Source organism: Centropristis striata, chromosome 16 (assembly GCF_030273125.1).
Source record: "Centropristis striata isolate RG_2023a ecotype Rhode Island chromosome 16, C.striata_1.0, whole genome shotgun sequence".
NCBI classification, from domain to species: domain Eukaryota; kingdom Metazoa; phylum Chordata; class Actinopteri; order Perciformes; family Serranidae; genus Centropristis; species Centropristis striata.
Genome location: NC_081532.1, coordinates 26634280 through 26653239, shown reverse-complemented (window position 1 = coordinate 26653239; position 18960 = coordinate 26634280). Strand labels below are relative to the sequence as shown.

Below are 18960 nucleotides of genomic sequence, written 5' to 3'. Positions count from 1 at the left end.
ATAAGATGCACCAAAAGAAAATGTCAACTCTTAAAAGATTTTTATTGTTTTTTCGAATAAGTACATTGGTTTCAAAGTGATACCAGCAAAACAAAAGTTAAAATAAATAAAACACTGGTAGGGAGAACAAAAAAAAGGGAAAATAATCTAATTAGCCCACTTAATGCTCAATTTAAAAGCAGTGAACAGAGGACAAACTGCAAACATATTCGCTCTGTTCTGCTGTGTTTCTTCCACTTCCTCTCAGATTGACCAGCAAACCTTAAGTAAAACTCTTGCACTGCTTTATCATATTTACATGTAACAAACAGAAAACAAGTGACAAAGCTTGGAATGCTGGGAATCATTACAAAAGTGAGATAACTGTAGATACACGTACAGCAGGAGGAACATAGGCCACTGGTAGAGATAGGGTCCATTAATTTACATAAGGAAGCACCTAGTTGCTTACAACAGAGTGGCAACAACTTGACAACAGCTTCATATAAACCTTTGCCCAAAGACAGAAATATGGCACAGTAAGAAAAGTTTCATTTAAACTAGCTAAACTGAATCTCTTACAATGATGAGCTCTTTTTTTCTTCTTTCTTAAGATATCACATGATAGCTTGCAGCGAAAGAAGGCCGTCTTGCAAAGATTTCTGGGCCACACTCAGGAAACATCTGGTGAAGAAGGAGATGAAACAAAATCAAAAAAGCAGACTTGTTACTAAGGCGGAGCTCATACCCAGATCCAAGACTTTCTAACGCACAGTGTTGCCAGCGAGGCAGGAATGTGGAAATAATTTAGGATGAAATCAAATAACTCACAGCTTGCAGGTTGCTCCCCGAATCGTCGCATTAGCTGATCATGTGTGAACTTCACAAAGGTGTCATATTGTTCTGAAATGTAGAGGAGAGAAGATTAAAAAATGACAGAATGAATATATAACTAACTGTGAAGCCTTCTGTGTTCATGTAATTAGTCCTTTGTATTATCATTTCCCCAGAGACTTGTCTTTTAACTATGACATATCAAATGTTACCAATTTTACTTACTGGGATTAGAATCAGTCTGTTTCCATATTTAAATCTGGCTTTATGAAGTAGCAAACAAAAACTTTTGCCTGTTACAGCTTCACAATTTGGAAGATGTCTTCGCTTTTTTTTTTTTTTTTTTTACACGTTATAGACTTAATTATTTATTAAGTATACGGATCATTTTTGACCATCAAAATAAAACAAGTATTCTTTCACCTGTTCTATCTTTTCCAGTACCTAACACCTAGCCTACTAATTACTATTAGTAGTACTACACTTCTTCATCACATTATATTGGATTCTACTGAAGGGTAACACATTAAAACTCAATATAGTTTTCATGTTTTTCATGTGTTACCTGTATGTAAGCATGCCTAGCCCTTTATTCAAAAAATCAACAAAACACCACACTAAAATTCAAGTGTTTAAGGATTTCCATAGTGCTGCAAAGATAAGCTTATCAATCAATTGACAGGAAATTGACCAACAACAATGTTTCCTTCGGCATAGATTCCAAATGGTTACTGGTTCCAGCTTTTCAATTGTGATCATTTGAAAATAATCACCCTTAAATTTTGGATTGTTGGTTGATTTTGAGTCATAACAACTCAACAAAGGGTCCATAGTAAAATTCAAGCAAGGAACCAAAACCAAAACATTCAGCTCTGGAAGTCTTTATCGTCACATCTACATTGTTTCTTATAATGCAACTGCAAAAAAATAACCTCTACAGAATTCATTTAAAAATACACAGCAATCAATGGATATTATCACTTTAACTGTTTATTAACTTTGTGTGTTTTTATCATGTTTATTTAATGCTTGTGGGGTCAGTGAAAGGAAAGGAAAATATTGTTTTTTGGTTTACATGTGCGGTGTGATGTAACACCAGATTAAGGTGCATTTCAAGCAGTATGTAGTTACATTTAAGCACATTCCTAACCTTAAAACTAGAGCTGCAACAATTAATCGAACAATAATATTAAATTAATTGTCAACTATTTTGATAATCGAATAATTGGTTTGAGCAGTTTTTTTTAAAGACAATAAGTCCAAATTCTCTGATTTCAGCTTCTTCAGTGTGAATATTTCTGGTTTCTTTGTTCCTTTGTGACAATAAACTCTCTTTGGTTTGTGGACAAAACAAGAGACTTGAGGACGTCATCTTGTGGTTTGGGAAACACTGATTGATATTTTTATACATTTTATTGACCAAACAACTAATTGCTTAATCGTTTAAATAATCGGCAGATTAATCACTAATGAAAATAATCCTTAGTTACAGCCCTTGTTAAAACCCTGTCAATGTGTACCAACCTGCCAGTTTTGAAGTCATGGTCTCCTCATACTCCTCTCGCACCTTCTCTTCCCTTTCTTTCAGCAGGCGTTCACAGATCATTCCAACTTGTCTGAGGGTGAATAATGGCTGTTCTTTTCTAGTTGGAGAAACGCCTCCAGAGGACGTTCCTGTACAAATAAAAAAAAAAAGCTAAGCATCGTGGCTCAAATGTTGGCTTTTCTGATTGCCTGGGGACATGTCCCAGTAATGCATGAGCAGTCTCTCCTGCAGGCAGTTTGTTACTCAACCAACCTGGCATGCTGGAAACATTCATAGTAGACGACTGGGATGGGGACTCTGGAGAATAGCAGCACTCTGACTGTTGGTAGCCTGCATCTAGATGCTTCCTCTTTTGAATTCGTTTGTACTCCTGCTTGATGCTGTTGAGGATTTGTTCTAAAGGAACAAAAGAGAAAGTGTCAGTGAAGAGAAACAGCTTTCGGAGAAAATCTGAAAATACTTAGTGAAATGACAATAAAGTGGATCTTGAATCTTTCATGTTAGGAGACCACTGCTTAGCTTCAACATTGGTGAGCATGTGTGTATTCTGGTTGATCACAGTGTGGTTCAACGTGTTGCTAATGCCTCTGAAGCCCCTGGCTGGTCACCAACAGGCCAACTTTAGTAACATTACCTGCTCTGAGCCTGGACGACGACTCCCCAAATGGCGAAGGCTCCATGCTCAGATATTTCCTAGGGGATGAGGAGGAGGACGATGGGGACACGGGGACACATCTCCGTCTTTTAGGGGAGGTAGGACTCATCAGCGGATCGAAATCCATGGTCCTCTTCAGGGTGGCTCCACACGCCATGACTTGAGTTTGTAACAGGGAGAAGAGGTGCAAAATACCCAAACAGGACAATTATAAAGCGAGAACATCAGCTGGTTCAGATAACTGCAAGCTAACCGGGGATATTCTTTATCACCACTTGGTTATTACTGAGGGAACTGTCCTGCTAAAAACCTTTTCCTTCGCTGAGGAGTTCATGCTAAGCATACTGCGCAGCTGAGGCTTTAAATATTTGCTAGCAAGCTAACGTTAGCTGTGCCTGCTAGCCAACAATCAAAAAGAAAACAAAGCTAACGTTAGCTGTGGCTACCATTGGTAGAACAGTACGCTCTGGTTTATATTTGAATCAAACTGGTTCTTACCTTGATGGGGGGAAAGTTGCTCTGTCCAAATGCGATCAACAACTCGTGTTGTTCCAAAAGTTGCTTCCCAAAAGTTGAGGTGACGACCAGCCGGCTGCGGGCCAACTGTCTGCTGTTAGACAGAGTTAGCTAGCAACTTAGCTGCTTGTTTTTGATACGGGGCTATCGGCTTCTCCGGCTCCTGACGTCACGTGCGAACTGCGCTGCAATGTATTCTGGGAAATGCAGTGAAACGGTAAAGGATGAGCAATGAATAAAATAAAGATGTCCTAATAACAGCCTACATCGTCCGAAATTCACGTTTTTAATATAATTTGGTTAGATTATAGCCGTATTATATCATTGGATGAATTCATTCATCTGTATGATCAATACGTGGAAAATAATGAAGACAATGGACGGACTACAGCCTCTTATCTCCACAGGGGGGCAGTGTTACACAAAAAACACACACCCTAACAGTTCACTTTACTTTATGAAGCAATGGCTTCCAGAAGTCTTGGGTCACAGATCTCAAGTTTTGGCTTTTTTGGTGTAATTATCAATCGATCAATCAATCAAACTTTATTGCAGTCTCCAACGTCCAAACAGACATACAATCACATACAATACATAAAACAAACATACAGTGTAAAAGGTGTTATATCACCTAATATTAAAAAAGTGCTTATGCAAATTCAATAAAAAAGCATCTAATGAATAATAGCAGTAAAAAGTGGCATATAAAAGTAGTGCCTATACACTTCCTATAAAAGAGACAAATACCAGTGTTTCCACATATAGGATTGGTATCTACCAGAACTACACCTTGGATTGCTCAACTGTATAATAAGGTTATTCTGGGACCCGTGCAGTCTACATATAAACTTAAACATCAGTCTTCTCAGTGTGGCCTGGAAGGTGTTTATCTCTAAATCACAAAAAGCTTGCTGGCACTACTACCCCTGGGCTTCTTGAGCAGGATTCTGAGACAGTCATTATACGCAACCTGGAATTTGTGCAAGCTCTCTTTCTTATAGCTCACCCAGAGGGGGGCTGTGTACATAGGGGGGCAGTAAGCTCTGAACAAGTTCACCTTCACTTCATCAGAGCAGTAGGGAAATTTTCTTTTAATATACATTTTTACACTTTTTAAAGTGGAACTACGCCCATTTTCAAAATTAATATATTATTTTTATTGTCTATAACAGTCCACAAATATTAGTAAACATGAATAACTCTTACCCTTAAGTCCAAGAACTAGAGTGCTAAAACTCAAATATGTGATGTCTTCAAGCATTAAGTCTGGAGCTGCTCCACACACAATGAATAAGGAAAGTGATATAGGTGACACTGAGAGCAACCAGGTACAATTTTTGAGTATTAGGTTATCTTTAGAGCTGCAACAATTAATCCATTGATCTAACAATAATCCATTATTAAATTAATTGTCAACTATTTTGATAATCTAATAATTGGTTTGAGCAGTTTTTTAAAGACAAAAGTCAAAATTCTCTGATTTCAGCTTCTTCAATGTGAATATTTTTGGTTTCTTTGTTCCTTTATGACAATAAACTGAATATCTCTTTGGTTTGTGGACAAAACAAGCAATTTGAGGACGTCATCTTGTGGTTATATTTTTCAACATTTAATTGAGCAAACAACTAATCAATTAATCGTTTAAATAATCAACAGATTAATCGATAATTAAAATAATCATTAGTTGCAGCCCTGAATACATTTTCTGTCACAGCTATTTAAAAAAAGCTCATTTGGGTATAAATAAAAATAAATCAAAAAGGAAAATAAGTATTCCATTCATTGTCTATGGAGCAGCTCCAGATTTTATACTGTGTGACATCAAACTTTGAGTTTTTATTCTCTGGCTCCTGGCTCAAAGAAATAATGATTCATCTTCACAAATATTGACTAATTAAACTGGACAAGGTCAAATGGAAAACATATTGAAATTCATAGGTGGTGTTTCTCTTTAAGGCCCTTAAGTTAAATAATTTAATTGAACTCAATATTAACATCCACATTAAGACCACAGCCTGTGACGATTGTTTTTGGCATTACTTGTACTTATACCTGCACTATATATGTTTCTACTATTCTGTTGCATTCATTCATTCATTTGTTCATACTATAGATGGTTGTGTATCAATATCACACTGTTTATACTGCTCATTCTATATATTACCACAACAATATGTTATCATTGCTCTGCACATTCATGCTTTTTTCCCTTTTTGATTAGATATTCAACAGCATTTTGTTATCTCAATTCTTTTACTTGAATCTGATCCAATTTAACAAAACAAAAAGGTCTGCCCCACCGCTAACACAGAGTCACACACACTCACACTACTAGCTGCAGGTGTGGATGTGAGGGTTTGCTGAGATTTTATTGTTTCATTAAAAAAAAGACACTAGGAATGTTGACAAAAGTATGATAAAAATAGATACATTTCATATATTTATTGAACTCATGTCCTTGTTTGTACACACTGTTATGAGACACAATGGCACAATGGATGCTTCACAGAAATACCGTATATAAAGTGTAGCTTCTCACAAAATGCCGCAACTGTTTCATAAGCACATGTTATAAGCCACTATGTAACATTCCCAGAACACTACAGACTAAAGTTTTGATTTGATCAAAAAGCCATTCATATTTCAAAGTTTGACTCAACAGTTTTGCTTTGCAAAGTACAGGTAAAAAATAAATACAATAAATAAGATAAAATAACATTAATTTGCCAAATTTCACAATATCATGGTCTTACAAAATCATCAACAGCTGATTTCAAATCACTGATGGGATGCTGATTTTACTTACAAGCAGTGTGCTGCCATTGAAAATTGACACTTTGCATGAAGTAAGACACAGTTTCACCTTGCATTACTGCCACAATATTGCTATGATGTGATGTGAAAAAAGAAAGAACCAAAGGGAACGCCATATTTTTCTACCTTAAAGAATTTAAGAATTTTTCTAACCTGAAATCTGTAACTTTATGCACATTCAAACTACAGCGAATGTGACGGAGCAGAGTGTTGTGCTTTTAACGGTTTGTGCAGAAAAAAACAGTGAAGACGACTCTGTTGTTCACTGAATGAAATTAGATTGAATTGGCATTGTCCATCTGACTTGTGCAACCTAATAAACCGTCTCTCAACAACGGAGTAAAGAGATAAAGAACCGTTTTTAGTGTCTCATCACGCTCCACTATACAGCTGGGTGTAAAATAAATATTACAGATTTCAGCTTAAAATCAACCAAAACTTATCCTTCAGTTCTGTATCTAAGACATTTTTTTTGGCACATTTCACAGTAACAGAGCAGTAGGAGGGTCGGGGCTATTATACAATAACTTCACAGTTGTAGCAGAGCAGGGCAGCTTGTCTTTTAGACAGGCTCTGCTGTAGAAGTGTCAGTCCCTCCAGAAACAGTAACCTGGGCTACTTTTATTCGAGTCTTTCCACAGCCGGCTCCATCTTTCCCCGCCCCGCCTGCTGTGCCTCTCACACTCCTGCTGTTCCAGTCACTCTCCGCGCTGTTGTCCAGAGGCGTCGTGGTTCCCCGGCACATATGGCAGATGTTGAGGAAGGCCCTGCGCAGGTCCTTGCTCCTCATGGCGTAGATCACAGGGTTCACGGTGGAGTTAAGCAGGGTGAGCATGCTGCAAAAGGCAAACACAGTCTTGATGAAGTCGTTCACCTTCCCAAAGAGGTCGTAAACCATGATGGCTAGAAGCGGGCCCCAGCAGATGATGAGGGCCACCAGGATCAGAACCAGGGTTTTAGCCAAGCGGAGGTCCATCCGGGCCTGCTCCGGCCTCACCGTCTGCACTTTAGTCCCTTCTGCAGTGTAGACGATGACGCTCCTCTGAGAGGTGCGGCTCAGCATGCGGACAGCATGGTGGTGGGACTTCCACAGGATGAACATGTAGGCGTAGATGATGAACAGGACCAAGATGCTCGTCATCCCGATCCAGAACATCAGGTACTTCTGGTCGATGAGAGGGAAAATGTCTGAGCAGACGGAGTTGAGACGCTTGCAGTTCCAGCCCAGCAGCGGCAGCAGCGAGAAGACAATAGAGATGGTCCACATCACGCTGAAGGCGATGACCGCTTTAGTCTTTGTGACGATGCGTTTGTACGCCATGGGTCTGTGGATGGAGATGTAGCGGTCGATCGCCGTGAGGAACAGGCTGCCCACGGAGGCGGTGAAGGAGGCGATGACCCCGGCCAGCTTGAAGAGGAAAATGGGAGGGCTGTCCTTCCTGTGGAGGACGTGGAAATCTAGGAAGCTGTAGACAAAAATGATGCTGCCTATGAGGTCGGCCACAGCCAGGCTGCCTATGAAGTGGTAGGAAGGCCGGGATCGAAGTGTCTGGGAGTGCAGGATCACACACAGCACCATGAGGTTCTCCAGCACTGTAAATGTACCCAGGGTGAGCGCCAAGATGGCGACCGCAAGCTGCTGACCAGGAGTCAGAATCATAAAACACTCCATGTTGTCCACCATGTCCTCCCCACACTGCGCCGCCCCTCCGCTCCCCACTGAGGTGCCGTTATTCAGGAGAAAGTCTGATACATTTGTGGGGAAAATGGGGCCGAGGCCATTGTAAATGACCTCCTTATTTCCAGGGACGAGTCCGTGGAAGGAGTTACTGATGGAGGCGGAGTGAGGCTTCTCGAAGTGGAATCGGTTTTTGATTAGAGTCGAGTCACTGGAGGGGTCGTCGTAGCTGGCGTCGTTGGAGCCGAGATACTGGACACCTGTGGTTAATGTGCTCATTGTGGTGCCTGCTATCCTGTGCAGAGCCAACTTCATGGCTGCTTTGTGGCTGCAGAGATGCTCAGTGGAGAGGAGTGGAGTGTGACAGCTTTAGATCCGTGCAAAAGGACATCTATGGAGAAAAAAATGATTAATTTTCACAAAGAATGCAATTATCCATGCAAAAAATGACTGAATACGTCTTCTTACATTCAGTTCTTAAAATTCCTAAATACATTAAGTAACACTGGAGATTCATGTTGGGCAAAATGAATTTGTTGCTGGGAGATATTGGGGGGGAATCTGTGTATCAACCAGCTGACTCCAGAGCAGATGCATCCCAGACAATAGTGGGAAACTGAACAGTTGATGACAAACCTGTGCAGCCTCGGGGGAAATCATTGCATTAAGTATGTAGGACAGAGAGGCTTTCTTATTAATTAAAGCAGGTCATTAGGCATTAAGCTGTTTTTTCTCTCGATAATCATTGGATTAATTAGGCATCAAGGGAGAAACAAGATAAACAGTGGACATATCTGTCCAGTGATCCATTTCTGTTCGGATGCCAGGAATAATTATATTAATTATTAACAGTTAAGTTTGAGTGAAGGTTTTGGAATAAGACGTAATGCCAGGAATAATTATATTAATTATTAACAGTTACGTTTGAGTGAAGGTTTTGGAATACGACATAGTCTAATTGAATAGCAGAAAAAGTGGTGGCTTACAATTAAACAAAGATATGTCATGCAGAATGAAAATAAAATATTTAATGTGTCTAAAACCAGTTTGAATCAAAGCAATGGTAATATATTGGACAATAAAAACTCATAAAAACAAATTAAGCACGACAAAATAAATAAATAAAAACACGGAAATTAAAAACTTGCACGATTAAAAAAAAGAATAATAACAGCAACAACAACAACAGCAAAAAAAAAAAAAAAACGTACCTTGATGTTCTCAGCACAAACATCTTGCCTCGATCCATGACAGAAAAATAAAGATAAGTGAAGTAAAGTGGGTGTAAACCAGTCTGCTATCTTCACTCTCTTCACTAACTGTTAACTCCACAAAGAACCGGAAGCCAGAGTGAAATTTCACTAGTTGTTGTATTGCTGATTTGCCGGGAATGTTCATGTGTTGACTCCCCAGATACCTACTGTCAATGTCAGATACAGTAAGAGCCGCGCGGGAGCCGGCGGAGAGAGAGCGCGCGTGTATGTGTCTGTGTGTGTTTGAGGAGCGGGCGGTGTTAAGACTCCTTTTTGTGCGCCTGCTGGTCACGTGGTGTGAGGTGTTTGAGCTCAGTAGAAGCGCATCCCTCCTGAGCTTCATCCACACCTATTTATACAGAACAACACAGCTGCTGCAGGCAACACATGAACAGCAGCCTTTAACCCAGGTCTTCTCTCTGCTCTGTCTCAATAACAACAACAATACTACTACTACTCACAATCACTTCAACTCTATTCTCACATAAATACAATATGTATACAAGTGTTGACTAGGTAACACTTCTTCTTTATATATACATATATATATAACGTTAAATTATATTTTTATTATTTTATTGCATTATTATTATTATTGTTGTTGTTATTATTATTATTTAAAAGTAATAATAAAGACACAAAATGACTATAAAAAGACACAAAATTACTAAAAAAAGACACAAATTGACCAAAAAAAGGAAACAAAATTACCAAAAAAAAAGACACAAAATTACCAAAAAGACTAAAACACATGAACACTTTAACACAGTGGAGACAGAGCTGACTTCCAAAATGATTTGGCGACCCCCAGAAATCATCTTGCGACCCCAACTGGAGTCCCGACCCCAAGGTTGAGAATAGCTGATCTAGAAGGTGTAAAGCAGGTTCCATGGGTAGTTTAAAGTCAATTACATCCGACAGTGTCCGTACAACAATTTTCCAAAAGTTATAAATCTTGGGGCAGTCCCACATTATATGCATAAAAGTCCCTACTGTATTTTGGGAGCAAAACATAGAGAATGGGTGTGGTGCCTGGCCCATTAAGTGTCTAATTCTGGGCGTAAGGTATGCTGAGCTATCTCCATATGAATAAATTGATTGATGAATTATGTGTTGCGCCACATATGTTCTCCCAGCTTGTCTCCCAATTTATCTCTCTACCCCCAAGTGCCATTAAACGCTCCCATTCCACTGTGCAAGGCTTCGGAGACAAAAACAGGCAAGTTTGGAGTAAAGAAAGAAGACAACACTCTTCCTAGGAGCCACACATATCCACTTCACTACAGGATGCTCTTTCTTTTCTTTTATTATTATTATTATTTTTCAAAATCAATAATAAAACAGTTTAAAACAGTAACAACAATACTAATTCTACTATTACTCACAATAATTTCAAGTGTATTCTGACATCAATCCAATATGTAAGTATTGATGTGGTCACCCTTCTTCTTCTTTTAACGTTAAATTATATATTTTTATTATTTTTATGTTATTATTATTATTATTCTTTAAAAGCAAGAATAAATCACACAAAGAGCATTTGAAAATTAACTAGATTTAACTATGTTTACACCCCGGGCCTGTGATACCACAAAAAATTTATTAGATATCAATATCATTAAAAAAAAATCTTAAGTACGTTTTTTTATCTTAGAAAGAAGATTTGCTAATCCTGCAATAAAATCAGATTATATTCATTATACAAACATCACAGCAAAACAACAATCCCCTATTGGACAGTGTTGGAAAGTAACTCAGTACATTTACTCAAGAACTGTACTTTCTGAGGTACTTGTACCTTAGTACAGCTATTCTCAACCTTGGGGTCGGGACCCCAATTGGGGTCTTGAGATGATTTCTGGGGGTCGCCAAATCATTTTGGAAGTCAGCTCTGTCTCCACTGTGTTCATGTATTAATGTGTTTTAGTCTTTTTGGTCACTTAATGTCTTTTTTTGGTCATTTTGTGGGTTTTTTTGGTCATTTTGTGGTCACTTTGTGTCTTTTTTGGTCATTTTCTGTCCTTTTTTTTGTTCATTTTGTTTCTTTTTTTGGTCATTTTGTGTTTTTTTGTCATTTTGTATCTTTTTTTAGTCTGTTTTTTTGTGTATTGTCTGGTCATTTTGTGGGGGTTTTTTGGTCATTTTGTGTCTTTTTTGGTCATTTTCTTTCCTTTTTTGTCATTTTGTGTCTTTTTTTGGTCAATTTGTGTCTTTTTTTGGTGATTTTGTGTCTTTTTTGGTCAATTTGTGTCTTGTTTTGGTCATTTTGTGTCTTTTTTGGTCATTTTGTTTCTTTTTTGGGTGATCTGAACTGTGCGTGTGAGATGGTGTTCAGTGAGCGGGGGTCGCGGACAGCATGTATGTTAAATTGGGGGTCGCGACTCAAAAAGGTTGAGAACTACTGCCTTAGTAGTACCATTTCATGCTACTTTACTTGACAGCACTACATTTTTATGACTACTGCTGCAGGCAACACATAACAACAATACTACTACTACAACTACACAATCAGTTTAAGTGTATTCTGACATAAATCCAATATGTAGCTATAGAAGTATTGACGTGGTCACCCTTCTTCTTCTAATGTTACATTTTATATATATATATATATATATATATATATATATATATATATACTTTCTATTTATTTTTTTGATTCTTGGTTGGAGAAACTGTAACAAAACCAAATTTCCCGCCCGGGATTAATAAAATATTTCATTTATTTCATTTATTTAATTTAGCAAAGCACAAACTGGGCAAGGATTTAAAAAAATAAATTATGAGAAAAACGTGATCTTCAGCGGTTGTTTTCTTTTAAGTTGCTTTTAGTGCTGTCCTTTTTTTAAGAAATTGAAAAATTCAAGGACACGATGAAGTATTTTATTTAATGATCAAAGACCATTACATGGAATTAGGCTCAAAGAGTCTTCATCCTACTGGTGTAATGAGAACAGGTGGCATGGATCACATTGCATGTTAATACTGCCCTTTGAATATTATAAAACATTTGACATTTAAAAGGCACATTTTATGTTTTATTTGTTATCCAGGCTATGCATGAAGGTATAGGCTATATAATTTTGCTTTGTCATTCGATGTCAAAAAAAATGTACAGTTATGTTATCCCACACAGTCACATTGTGAATGTTTTGGGTCAATGAGACGTCAGTTTCATCTCATTTCTGTATTTATAAGGACATCACACATGACTCAACGTTTCTGTAAATGTGCCAGTGTTAGCCAGCTGGTTCATTTTCAACTGCAGTCCTTTGGTGAGATGTTTCAAAAACCACTGAAGTGACAAACTAAGAAATACAGTTTAACCCTCTGTTAGATCTCCTATGAACAAACTATTATTACCCCAATGACAGAAATACAAATAAACCTTCGTTTAGGATTTGGGAGGGGCATGGCTGTGTAGAAAGTACTGTACCAATCACACAAAGAGCATTTAAAATTAACTATATTTAACTATGTTTACACCCCGGGCCTGAGATACCACAAACACAAACAAGGCACAATTATAAAAAAAAAATAGATATCAATATCATAAAAAAACGTAAGTATGTATTTTGAGCTTTAGAATAAAGATTGGCTAATCCTGCAATAAAATCAAATTATATTTGTGATACAAGAATCACAGCAAAACTCTAGCAAAGTAACTCAGTACATGTACTCAAGAACTGTACTTTTTGAGGTACTTGTACCTTCGTAATACTATTTCATGCTACTTTACTCGACAGCACTACATTTTTCTGACAGCTATACTAACAAGTTAATTCACACATTAAAGGGCCAATGTGCAATTCTTGACCATATGCTTTATGCTAAATAGGGGGCAGCAGTTCACTCTCTGCAAGAATGACGAGATTTACTAAATGTATAGCATTACCCCTTTACAGACTCTGTCAGGTTTTGCTTCAATTCAAGTTTAGCTTTGTACCTTTGTAGATACAAACAGAGACATTCTTAAAACCCATTTTAAAACCCATTTTTATTCACTGGCTTTTAACTCAACATGAGCCTTTGTTCTGTTTTTATTTGTTTTTATTTGTTCTTTGTGTTTTTTTAAAATTAAGATTCATTTTAAAATTAAGACTAATTTTAAAATTGAGATTCATTTTAAAACCCACTTTTATTTATTGGTTTTTACCCAGCATTAGATTAGCTTTGTTTTTAGTTGTTTTTGCTTGTTCTGTTTTTATTGTTGGTCTCTCCTGCCATGTACAGCACTTTGTATCAGCTAACGCTGTCTTAAAGGGCTCTATAAATAAAGTTGATTTGATTTGATTAAATTGGTGAGACTGTTCCAGGTGAGATCAATGTGAATCAGAGGAGCCGGCAAGATGGAAAATATGTGACGTACGTTATTTGTGCAATCAACCCTGTACCGTATCATCCAAAACACGACTCTCACTTTAATCATGTTGAGCAAAATGCAGAACAACTTTGCTGTATGTAGAATCTCCACAGCGAGAAATAGCACCATGAGCGGTTCTTCTGCCCATCATTGTTTTGTATGCACTCGCTGCTGCCGACACTTTATACATGTAATACCCAGGCAGCAACCTCCGGGTCTGACCGTGGAGGCAAACCAGGAAGTGCCTTACGCTGCATTCTACCGAAATTACAACAGGGGGCGCTAAGTTTGGCTGCAAAAAAATTCTGTCCATTAATTTCAGTGCAAAATGAGAAAACTTCTCATTTGATTTATTACCTCAGGACAACACTATGGTCACAATCGCTAGTAAAAAATCAATTGTCAAAAAGACAATTTGATGTCAATAGTTCTAATAATGGCCCCATTTACAAGAAAATAGAAGGTAAAGAATTGCATGATTTGGGGCGGGGCTACCTTTGATTGACAGGTCACTAACAAGGTGAGCCGTCATCAGGAGAGAAACAGAACAATGCGTATCCACGGCAACGTGTCAATAAAGTTATATAGAATGTTATATAGATATGAAAAAAGACGTTTAGCGGTTTGGTCTCATAACTTTGACCCTTTCACTGTATTTTCACTGAATGACAGTTTATTTGAACGTTTTGTTCAGTAAAATGTCTTGTTCAGTGTTTGGTTGGACTAACAGACACTCCAAGGAGTCGCTGCTCAGTTTTCTGAGGTAAGTAACTTTTAGCTAGCCAAAACTAACATCCCAGTTAATGCTCCAGTTAATGCTAACATGAATTAGCAGCAGCTTCTCTCAGTCAGGTTGAGGTGTAGAGAGGCTGTAGTCAGTGATCAGATCCCTCTCCTCCTCCACAGTCCAGATATGGTCTGCTCCGCGTATCAGAAACAAGATGGCGACGCAAGATGGCGATGAGTGTAACGCTGAACTTGAGGCTTCCAACGGGCCACAGACCAATGGGTGACGTCACGGTGACTACGTCCATTATTTATATACAGTCTGTGGTAATACCGCTGCTCTGTTACACAGCGCTACCATCTCCTCCCACTTTGCCCTGCAATGCCGGATTGCAATGTGAATGGATGCCAATATTACACCACTGTGGAATCAGTATGAATGATGGCATAGCTCGTTGCGGCACTTCTGTGGAAACACAATATCCTACCACCACACGATAATTCTACTCCTTAAAGAATGGTCACTAGCACTTATTGATGCACTAATAGCTCTTATTGCACTATACCTTGACTGTTGCTTTTATTCTTCCTGTAAGTCAGTTTGGATAAAAGTCTCTGCTAAATGACTAAATGTAAATGTAAATGAAAAGGACTATTGTGTATAGTAAGACATGTAATAAACCTGGTAAAATCCTCAAAAAAATATTTACAAACTTTACAAACTAAAATAAAGACCTACAAACAAACTGAAGGTGCACTAATATTCATCAGACTCAATTGAAATCATTAAGATGCTGCCTATATATTAATGCATCAGTGATATTTAACCAGTACCATGACAGATACGCATAATACTTCTCTCAAGAGAGCCATTCTGCATAATACTTGGTGGTAAAAGTACATTTTGTAACTGATAATTTTGCATGCAAGGCAGTATTTTTGCATTGTGGTATTGCGGCTTGTAATTATGAGTGTTACAGTGAGCCCACGCTGATAGTAAAACTAAAAAAAAGCCACCATACAGTGTCATTTTCATACATTTTTAGAGCCACAGTGCTACCAGAAGTCCATACTGAATACCCTCCACTATTTATCTATTTATCTGCTGCAGTTTGGGGTCACATGCACACACTATTAAGAGTCCTTTTCCTGTCCTGCGCAGCTGCGCAATTATTTCCACTATGCACTCCCAGCAGAGCTATCTCCCAAATTACATGTATCTTGTTGTGGAAAATACATGACATTTGGCGATGCAACATCATGGGAAAACAATGAAAGACTGCACACATGATGCCAGAGCTTCCAGTTTTGGCAGAACAGAAGAGGCTGAGGAGTCATCCAACTAATTACTGAACACTTGTTATGCTGTGCTTTAAGCAGATTCAAGCAGCTATTGATCATTTGTGACAGAACTGTATACCCAATACTAAGATAGTTTACACAGACAGTGCAAGTGAGACATCTTGTTAATGGCTGTTGATTGTAGAATTAATTTATGATTAATATGTAAAGAGACTTTGCTCATTGGTGTTTTCTTTCTCATCGGGATGAAGTTTTAATGTGTTTTTTGGATGAAAGCAGCATCTATTATCTCTCAAAGCATGGGGGAGGGGATTGCAATCCACATCCATCATAATAATTATCATCAATATTTCAGTGTCATTCTCACCAAAGCATCAGTGAGCGAGGGAGGGATTTCAAAGACAAAGCTGTCTGCGTTGACAAAAGGCTTCACTGTACAGCGTTTTGTAGAAGTTCGATTTTTCTAAATCCTCTTCCACCATGTGGGCCGTGCAGTTATGGGAGGCTGCTGCTATTGTTTCATGTCCATCTGTCTTCGGTGGGGAATATTGCAAGTGATTTACAGTGATTGATTTTCCGCAGGATTCCTCACGAAAAGCACCATAATGCATCTCAGTCAGTATTGATCCTTCTCCATTTACAGTCAATTGTTATTTGAGTGGCTGTCTACATTACCAAAGGCTCAAATCTTCTAAAAGAGACACATTCATGCAATACACTTGCATGCAAAAACATGTGAATTAAAGGGACATTTTTGTCAGATATTTTTCAAGTCATTGCACAAGAGCATTTTGACGGACAAGTAAGTTATTTGTGAAATCAGGAGCATGAAGAGTTTTACACACACAGCATGTAACCAGACGAGACTGTACAGTCTGTACACTCTGATGTGTTTGTGTCGAGGGGTTGGAAGATGGGAGAGAGTTGGGAGGGAGGGAGGGAGGGAGGGAGGGAGGGCGAGGAGGGAAAAAATGCATAAATAGAGAAGGGGAGGAGGTTGTGGCTGAACACTGACAGCTCTTAACAGTTTCCTAATCTGCCACTTCTATATTCTGTTCCTCCCCAGCTGGAGACACTTCATACTGCAGCACGGCAGAATGAAACGGACTTCAATTCAAAGCGTTTCAAGGAAAGAGAAAAAGACCCAAATATAATGTTTACTAAATTTATTCAATATCGTGTTTCTCCATTTCGTGCACAGCAGGAGTCATGTGCATCATCATTAGTCATCAGACTCATCATTAATCACTTCATCAAACAATTACATGCATCAACCTGCTTAATTAGGAAAATCAAAGGTGTTGCGTTGTTCTAAGCAGGGCCGGTTCTAGGCAGCAGATATGAGGGGGCAGTCAGGAATGTGAAGGGGGCATCATGTGGACACATCATGCTCCAGCACTTTTTCTGTGTTTATAGTAACGATGCTTTCTTCATTGTAAGGGGTCCATGTGTGCAACCCCAACCTGGAGAAGTGGATTGGACTTTGTCAGGCCTCTACCTTCAGACCTGTCCAGGTGTCCCACCTGAAGACTAAGCTCCTGCTGCTTTAGCTCTTAGGCCTCGTTCAGACCAGGCGGCAACCTCCCTGTCTGAGCAGGGAGGCCAACCAGGAAGTGCCTTAAGCCTGCAATCTACTGAAAATTCCAGCAGGGGGAGCTAAGTTTGGCTGCAAAAAAAATATGCCTATTCATTTCAGTGCAAAATTTGAAAACTTCTCACTTGATTTATTACCTCAGAAAAAAATTTCAGGACAACATTATGGTCTCAATCGCTAAATTCTTCTTCAAGACAATTTGATGTCAATAGTTCTAATAATGGCCCCATTTAGAAGAAAGAAAAAAAAGAATCGTATGATTTGGGGCGGGGCTACCTTTGATTGACAGGTCACTAACAAGTCGAGCCGTCATCAGGAGAGAAGCAGAACAATGAGTATCCACGGCAACGTGTCAATAAAGTTATATATAAAACGTTATATAGATATAAAAAAGGATGTTTACCGGTTTGGTCTCATAACTTCACTGTATTTTCACTTAATGACAGTTTATTTGAACGTTTTGTTCAGTAAAATGTCTTGTTCAGCGTTTGGTTGGACTAACAGACACTCCAAGGAGTCGCTGCTCAGTTTTCTTAAGTAAGTAACATACATTTTGTTTTTGTTTTTTGCTAGCCAAAACTAACATCCCAGTTAATGCTCCAGTTAATGCTAACATGAATTAACAGCAGCTTCTCTCAGTCAGGTTGAGGTGTAGAGAGGCTGTAGTCAGTGATCAGATCCCTCTCCTCCTCCACAGTCCAGATATGGTCTGCTCCCCGTATCAGAAACAAGATGGCGACCCAAGATGGCGACGAGTGTAACGCTGAACTCAATGCTTCTAACGGGCCACAGACCAATGGGTGACATCATGGTCACTATGTCCATTATTTATATACAGTCTATGGTTCAGACTGCCAGCCAAAACCCGATTTTTAGCCCATCCAGATTGGAACTGGATGGCTCTTTTGAAGTCTAAACAGTCACAAATCACATGAAATCCGATTTTTGCAGACCGGTTTGATACCACCTTCGGGAGGTAGTTTCAAATCGCATTTGGACAGATGCGTCTCAGTCTGAACCGCTCCAAACACTCGCCAGTCCCTCCCCTGACCGCATGGAGTTGTGGAGCTAGACGTCAACAATGGAGCAGTCAATGGAAGACGTCGAAAACAGCAGTCCGTGGACAGAGGACTATACGAAATGCCTCAATACTCTGTGGGGAGATGGCTCTTCTTGTCGCCGTCGCAATTATATGACGTCAAACGCTCTGACGCCGTTACTATAGCAACCTGTCAGATGTTCCTGATCCAGTCTGAACAGAGCCAGATCTGATTTGGACACTAGCTAAAAACAGTGTGGACAGTCAGCCCTAAAAATCGGATTTGAGTAGGAATCTGATTTGAATCAGATTCGCCTGCAGTCTGAACGCAGCCTTAAGGTCACTGAGGCACGCAAGCCCCTTGACCACAATAAGGTGGCAATCCCTAAAAATAAAAATAAAATAAATGAATAAAATAAAAATAAAAACATCCTTCATCCAGATTTCAACCAACAACCATGTATCGTGTGTCCCTTTTTCTGCGATTTTTCCGCTACTGCAGATAATTTTGTCAAATTGTAATGTATATTGATTTTGTGAGTATATTAAAATGTGCTTTCTCAACTTCTAAATTCGAGGTAGCAAGACATTTATTTATTTTTTTATCTTGCCCCAGCGTAGAGCCGGCCTTGGTTCCACGGAAATTTTAATTGAACGAATGACT

The 18960-nt window shown here is 38.8% G+C and overlaps 2 protein-coding genes across 2 annotated transcripts; both read right to left on the bottom strand.

Moving 5' to 3' along the window:
* Window positions 1-23: 23 nt before the first annotated feature.
* Window positions 24-3666, bottom strand: LOC131987786 (akirin-2-like). Its single transcript, XM_059352648.1, has 6 exons — window positions 3513-3666; window positions 2994-3173; window positions 2612-2755; window positions 2338-2487; window positions 811-882; window positions 24-663 (listed from the first exon to the last, which is right to left on the bottom strand). The coding sequence occupies exons 2-6, from the start codon at window positions 3169-3171 to the stop codon at window positions 653-655; spliced, it is 555 nt and encodes a 184-aa protein (XP_059208631.1). The 5' UTR covers window positions 3172-3173; window positions 3513-3666; the 3' UTR covers window positions 24-652.
* A 2276-nt stretch (window positions 3667-5942) lies between these two features.
* LOC131987784 (cannabinoid receptor type 1B-like) lies at window positions 5943-9654 on the bottom strand. The gene is made up of 2 exons (XM_059352647.1): window positions 9234-9654; window positions 5943-8413 (listed from the first exon to the last, which is right to left on the bottom strand). The coding sequence occupies exon 2, from the start codon at window positions 8335-8337 to the stop codon at window positions 6907-6909; it is 1431 nt and encodes a 476-aa protein (XP_059208630.1). The 5' UTR covers window positions 8338-8413; window positions 9234-9654; the 3' UTR covers window positions 5943-6906.
* Between the last annotated feature and the right edge of the window lie 9306 nt (window positions 9655-18960).